Source organism: Alosa pseudoharengus, unplaced genomic scaffold (assembly GCF_046254945.1).
Source record: "Alosa pseudoharengus isolate Yale_2024_CS ecotype anadromous, Long Island Sound unplaced genomic scaffold, YU_APseudo_1.1 YU_APseudo_1.1_scf_19, whole genome shotgun sequence".
NCBI lineage: Eukaryota > Metazoa > Chordata > Actinopteri > Clupeiformes > Clupeidae > Alosa > Alosa pseudoharengus.
The window spans coordinates 25,333,888-25,341,410 of record NW_027468657.1 but is presented as its reverse complement, the minus strand read 5'-3'; the positions used below and the strand labels follow the sequence as shown (position 1 = coordinate 25,341,410).

Below are 7,523 nucleotides of genomic sequence, written 5' to 3'. Positions count from 1 at the left end.
GGTGTCGTCGCCTTGATGCCGCCATCGCACCTCTAAAAGCTTCCCCTCACTCCCGGGATGCCACCCCTACCACCCCTTTCTCAAGACCCTCAGGAGAGATGGAGGGTGGATGTGTGAAACTTCCCATCAACACTCCCTCACACACACACACACACACACACACACACACACACACACACACACACACACACAGCTACACTCCCACTTTGTCTGTCTGCCCTATCTCTGTGTTAGCTCAGAGCGGCTATCAGCTAGCCGTGCTGTGGTGTGGCCTGGTGTGAAGAAACAGTGGGAGATGACTGCACCGGCCATCAGCTGTCAATCACAGCCGTGGAGAGTGCTGGAGAGTTTTGACAGGGGGCTGAAGACGAGCGAGCGACTGAGAAGCAGCGCACCTCTGCCTCTCAGAAAGGGGCGAGAGAATGTTCCGGAGGGGCCCCCTGCGCCGTCTGCGCCTGGAACCCTGGATCTCTGGCATGGGTTGTGTCAGTTTTTAAAAGGGGGCCCCCATCTGAGGGAACACGGCACTGCTGTCAGGTTGCTGCTGCTGCCATTCTGTCTCTTCCCGTCACTGCCGTGTCAGTCACCAGAGGTTCAGAGAGCTCGCCAACACTCTCTGGCTGCTCTACACACACCACGGTGGAACACTCACGCATCAACACATATGCACACATTCATACACACTCAGAGACATGTGCACAGGGAGGGAGAGAGAGAGAGCAAGTGAGTGAGTGTCTCTCTTATGAGAGAGAGAGAAATAGAGAGACTCTAGACAGGGTGCCATTAACCCTGATAATGCACGTATCTTACAGTAATTGTGAAATGAAAAACGCTAAACATAAAAGTTTTTTTTTTAACAATACTCACACATTTTGTGTTTTTTGTGACGTGTTGATATAGCACAAAACTTATAGGGAAACACTTTTTTCACATTCAGGTGACTCACATTGTGCTTTTTGTTTGGTCTGAAGAATTTGTTTTATAGTAAAGACATTGGAGCAAGCAATGACAAAATGTGAGCATTTATAAATAATTGTGGACAATGTCCTCTTTCCACATTTATCTGGAATGACTAATGCGAGAAGATAAAGCTCATATTTAATCACATTGCATCATTAATGGAAGAACCGAACATTTGCATTATTGTTTTTTTTTTACTTGTTGAAAATATCGGCTAAGTTTTGCCCAATGCTGTAATGGAAAACCGGCTTGTGAAACTAAAATGCTCACGCACATACACAATGCCACTCACACACACACACACACACACACATACACTGAGATTCAGATACACTAACACCCATACAGAACATCCAACTAAAGTTACACACATTTAGATTAGATATGCAAAATCAGATACGCAAACATGCAAAACTGGTTTGCTCTCACTGTTTGTAGCCTCAGATCTCAGATAGCTCAGATCATTTTGATCTCATAAAAACAAAGCTGTCATAGTTTTATTTACACAATTTGAACTCTAGATCTGTCTTGAGTATAGAACACACAATATGTGTCAAGGATTTAAAGAGCCTGAGCCTTAAGCATGCCGGTCTAATACCCACCTGTGTCAACACATCAGTGTTTATCAACAAAGTGTATCAGCAAAGTGTTCATTGCACTATTTTGAAGTCTTTATATTTTATGAACTCCTCCATTCCTTGCCATTTACTCATCTCACTGACAAGGATGCTAAGATATTTAATAGTGTTTGCCACCAGTTACATGCATACATGGTTTTGTGATCTGCTTTTCCCACCTCTAAAACATCTACAAAACATCAAGGCTACTGTATCCTGGAAAGGAGATGAAGTCCTCCTAACATCAGCTAATTTGAAGAGTGAGCATGATATCCAGTAAATGATTTTCAGACTGTCCTGCAAGAGATGCCTCTGCGACCTGCTTTTCATCAAGCCTTTCATCCATGTTTTTTTTTATATATATAAGTGGGGACAGGTTTAAGAACGACTAAAGCTGAACGAATCTGACAGATGGGTGGGTTGGAGGACAGGCAGACAGACAGAGCAAGGATCCACTGACAGAAGACAGGCAGATGCAAGTCGAAAAATGGACAGACAGACACCACAGATGGACATCAAACATTAGTATGAGGGAAGCCACTCTTGTCTTTGTCATCGCTGGCAGACATGCATTTTTTGCCCTCACTGACCACTGTCTGAGGGAAAGATCAGAGCCAAGCATGAATCTCTTTGGAGCTTCCCCTGCTGGCCAGCAATTTATGCACTTCCAAATGATTATTCTGGAGGTTTGGGGGGGGGGGGGAAATAATGAAATGTAACTCAAAGGCTTTTGTTCATCTGTCCATCTTAAGCTACGTCAAGCCATTGAACAGAACCTGGAAGGTGCAGCAGGAATGTATCTCAGCATCAGAAATGAGGAGGAGAAAGAATGTCTGCCATTGAGTGTTACTTATCAGTCTCCAGTCCACCTTACGTTTTCATCTCAATACAAATGTAAACTTAATAAGGGTGATGTAAAAACAAAGTTTAGTGGTCGAGCAGTGATGTATTTTGCTTTACAACATAAGGGATAGAAAATTACCATTTTATTTGAATATGCAGTCATCATTCTGACTATCTAAATGTATTATTTTGATGTGCATGCTTTTTCATGTGAGAAGATCATCGTTGCCTCCACTGAATCCACTGAATTTCATTTTAGAAATATCCTCTTGGGGTCGATGTATGTTTACACTTTTGTGCCACCTATTAAGGTTTGCACTGGCAGGGCAGTGGAACCCCCCCCCCCCCCTCCCACATGCGCGTTTCTTTAGAGGTGAGTGGTTTCATTTATCATTACTTTGGGCGTTTTTGAATGGAGAGCACAGCGGTGCCGGTAAGACCCGCTGGGGGGAGCTCGCGTTCTCTCGGTCCTCTAGGCTCGTCTTGTATCACTGCCGATGCCTACGTGCATTGATGGCGTTTCAACTCCAGAGACATTTCGTGCTCGGTGTGTGCACCTTGGTGTCTGGGTAGTCCCTCGAAATGCTTATATTTGGACATGTTCTGAGAATCTACTATCTTCTATGGGAGACGTGAGTGCCGTTATAGTTCAAGGTCTCCGAGATTTGCCTCCAAAAACAGATGATCTGTAGAAAAGACATTTTCTAAATAACTGTAAACATGAGGTTAATAATAATCTTCCTTTTCGAATCAAAACCAGACTGAAAATGCACAGCATCTACAACAAATCCGTCTACACGGGCCTACCACAAACACACCACACACACACACACGGCCTCTTGGGTCCTGTTTCTTGCACATGAAAGGCGGTTTTCATCTATATATTTTTGGTCACTGGGAGGCGCATGTTGCCTGCGCTTGGCCGGGTTGAGGAAAGTAGTTTGCTGGTGAGTCGCAGCGATTTGGAGAGGGTCTGGGCAGTGAGAATCACCTCAGCCTCGAACGCAAGTGATTGTAGCAGTCGGCAGAAAGCAGTCTAAATATAACACGCACACAGAAGCCTGTGGACATACTGTGAACAAACGGCACTGCCGCTCTTGTGCAAACCTTGCGCAGCTGGAAATATGGGGATAGTCTACAGTGACAAGTTTAGCGTTGTCTATCTAAACATACAAATGTGTTGTGTGCCCGTTCAACTACACCTTTTCTGTTCAGAAAAGACACGATTTTCATATCCGTGTATTGGTACGAGTATAGCCTACTCAAAATCTATGAATGCTATAATAAGTTGTTTATGCTACTTAGTTTGAATAGCAACTCGTGTCTTTCCTTATCATTGCAACGGCATACTTTATGTGACACTTAATGTGTTAGATAATCTAAGGTTTATGTTTTCCTCCCACGCACTAAGCCCACCTTTACAGGCACATATTTACTACAAATGGCAAAATCACTGAAATGGGCCATTGGATCCCCTTTGCTGTAAAGACAACATTGACTGCTTTAACCTTGGTTTTATAGAGACAATAACATCTAGTATTCGTTTGAAAGATGTATGTGGTTACAATTTTACAGTGGGATGTCACATGTTATTATGCCCAACTTCGCCACCTTGTTGTTCTCTATCGCTCTCTTTCTCTGCTGCTCATCAGCTATTCAATTCAATGAGTTGAAATCCCGCAGCCACCGGCAGGGGCGGATCCTCTGGCAGAGTTGTAACTGGCGTCCCAGATCACCAATGAAACGACAGATCTGCAGCTGTCAGTACATGGCATTGGCTGGCGCAGAAAGTGGGCTGCGGAAAAAACAACTAGCCGACCGTCGGACCTTCAGTCCTTTGCGAGCGGAGACCACCGGAGCGCCAAAGAAGCTGGGACAGTACAGATAACGTCAGTAAAGCAAAGAAGTCAGACAACAGCTACTATTTAACTGTTTCTTAGAAATAGGGATTATGACACCCACAAAACGTTGTATCGGCTCTATACAATGACTGGATTATGTTTGTTTTTCTTTCAACGCATCTTTTCAATCTCCTCACTTATTGAGACGCATTCGTCATCATAGGAATGTGCGTTTTAGCAAGAATATCCCGTTTCTTCTGAAGCCAAAGCTTGTTTGCTGAACTCGGCTGAGCAGGGAGAAAACGCTCTGGGGATCCGGTCAGCAGTGGACATCACAGAGGCAGCATGATTTTCGGCAGACAGCTCTAGTGTCCATGGAAAGAAGATTTCAATCTCTTTCCCACAAGCCTTAAGCAGCTGCGCCTTAACTCAAGGAGCTGGTGATGGGAGTTTTGGAATAGATTTTTTTCCAAGTGCACTTGTTGGTTTGGAGATGATTGTGTTTCTGCTTCTGCTGTGTCTTGCGAATGGCGTGGTCTCTCAGATACGTTACTCGGTACCGGAGGAGGAGGAGCACGGAACGTTCGTGGGGAATATCGCAGAGGACTTGGGTTTGGACCTTACGAAACTCGCGTCTCGCAGGTTTCAGACTGTGCCCAGCTCACGGAGCCCTTACCTGGAGGTGAACCTGGAAACCGGTGTGCTTTTCGTCAGTGAGAAGATTGACCGCGAGCGCATTTGTAAACAGAGTGCCACCTGCCTCCTCCACCTTGAGGTGTTTCTCGAGAACCCGCTCGAACTCTTCCGCGTCGAGATCGAGGTCTTGGACATTAACGACAATCCCCCCGAATTCCCGGAGACCGACATCACCGTGGAGATCTCCGAGAGTGCCACCCCAGGCACTCGCTTCCCGCTGGAGACTGCCTTCGACCCGGACGTTGGCAGTAACGCATTACGCACGTACGACATCACCACAAACAATTATTTTTACCTGGACGTACAGACGCAGACCGATGGGAATAAATTCGCCGAACTGGTGCTGGAAAAGCCTCTTGATCGCGAGCAGCAGGCAGTTCACAGGTACGTGCTAACCGCAGTGGACGGTGGCCAGCCCCCGCGGACTGGCACGGCGCTGCTGGTAGTGAAAGTGCTCGACTCCAACGACAATGTTCCGGTGTTTGATCAGCCCGTGTACTCCATTAGCCTGGCTGAAAACGCGCCAGTGGGAACCCTGGTTATTCAGCTTAACGCAACCGACATGGATGAGGGACTGAACGGAGAAGTTGTGTATTCTTTCAGCAATCACATATCCAGTAGGGTTAAGGAGTTATTTGATATAGACGCACGCACCGGGAGGATAGAAGTACGGGGGGATGTGGATTTCGAGGAGAGCGGTCTTTACCAGATTTATGTGCAAGCAAAGGATATGGGACCAAACGCCGTTCCCGCGCACTGCAAAGTTCTGGTGCAAGTGACAGACGTGAATGACAATGCGCCTGAGATCACCTTCAGCACAGTCACGGAGTCAGTTAGCGAGAATGCCGCTCCGGGAACAGTAATAGCGCTGCTTAGCGTCACGGACAAGGATGCCGAGGACAACGGACAGATTCACGTCGAGATCCTTGGCGAAGTCCCATTCAAGCTCAAAACCTCGTTCAGGAACTATTACACTATTGTCACGGACGGCCCGTTGAACAGAGAGAGCGCAGGTTCCTACACAGTAACGGTGGTGGCCAGAGATAAAGGCTCCCCGTCTCTTGCCACAAGTAAATCGATTAAAGTCCAAGTTTCTGATGAAAATGACAATGCGCCAGCGTTTACGCAGCCCATTTATGATGTGTATGTAACTGAAAATAATGTTCCCGGTGCATACATTCACGCAGTGAATGCGATAGACCCTGATATTGGTCGAAATGCGCATTTAAATTACTCCATACTGGAGTGTGACATACAGGGTATGTCGGTCAAAACCTACGTGTCAATCAACAACGAGAGCGGAGCTCTATACGCCCTCAGGTCATTCGATTACGAGCAGCTCAAAGACTTTAGTTTCACAGTCCAGGCAACAGACAATGGCATCCCCGAGCTCTCTTCAAACGCTACAGTCAATGTGATTATCGTGGACCAGAACGACAATGCCCCCTCTGTGATTGCGCCACTGGGCAAGAATGGAACGGCCAGAGAGCCTCTGCCCCGCTCAGCCGAGCCCGGATACCTGGTCGCTCGCATCGTCGCCATGGATGCAGATGATGGCGAGAACGCACGGCTGTCTTACAGCATCCAGAGGGGAAATGAAAATGGCATGTTCCGTATGGACTGGCGAACTGGAGAGCTAAGGACTGCGCGCAGGGTGTCTGCCAAGCGGGACCCCCAGCAGCTGTATGACCTGTTGATCGAGGTTAGGGACCACGGCCAGCCGCCTCTGTCCTCCAGTGCCAGCGTGATGGTGACGCTGGTGGAGGGCCACAGCGGAGACCGGAGCGGCACGGCCAAAGCGAAAGAGACCAGTCTGGACCTGACCCTGATCCTCATCATCGCTCTGGGTTCCGTCTCCTTCATCTTCCTGCTCGCCATGATTGTGCTTGCAGTGCGCTGTCAGAAGGACAAGAAGCTCAACATCTACAGTACGTGCGTGACCAGCGACTGCTGCCTCCTGGGCTGCGGCTTGTGCTGCTGCGGCAGGCAGGCGCGGGCCGCCCGGAAGAAAAAAAAGCTGAGCAAGTCGGACATTATGTTGGTGCAGAGCGCGCACGCCAGTGCGGCCACCAACGCGGCCGTCAGCGTTGCAAGCGCGTCGCAGGTGCCCGTGGAGGAATCCGGAAGCTTCGGCTCGCTCCACCAGAACCAGAACTACTGCTACCAGGTATGTCTGACACCGGAGTCCGCCAAAACCGACCTCATGTTCCTCAAGGCCTGTAGTCCGTCACGGAGCGCCGACACTGAACACAACCCTTGCGGAGCAATAGTAACAGGGTACACTGACCAGCAGCAGCCTGACATCATATCCAACGGCAGCATCTTATCGAATGAGGTAAGGGGGCTCTATAACGGCTCAATACCTCATTCAAACTACCCAGCATGCTGCCATGGCTCCAAATCTGAAAGCTGAAAAACTGCAAAAGTGTGGTAGTCTTAGTTAAATTTGCCATGGTTGTGCTAAATATTGCCTTGAAGTGTGATTCTAGAATGTAATAGCCTGCATCTGCTATATTGGTCATGCCACAACATTTGGCATATACATTATCTGGTTATAACTCAGAAT

General features: G+C 47.7%; 1 protein-coding gene across 1 annotated transcript in view; it reads left to right on the top strand.

Moving 5' to 3' along the window:
• Positions 1-4,276: 4,276 nt before the first annotated feature.
• pcdh10b (protocadherin 10b) overlaps positions 4,277-7,523 on the top strand; it is a 13,056-nt gene continuing 9,809 nt past the window's right edge. Inside the window, exon 1 of the mRNA XM_076292944.1 lies at positions 4,277-7,292. Coding sequence (XP_076149059.1) covers positions 4,755-7,292 — 2,538 coding nt within the window. The 5' untranslated portion in view covers positions 4,277-4,754. The remainder of the gene's footprint in view (positions 7,293-7,523) is intronic.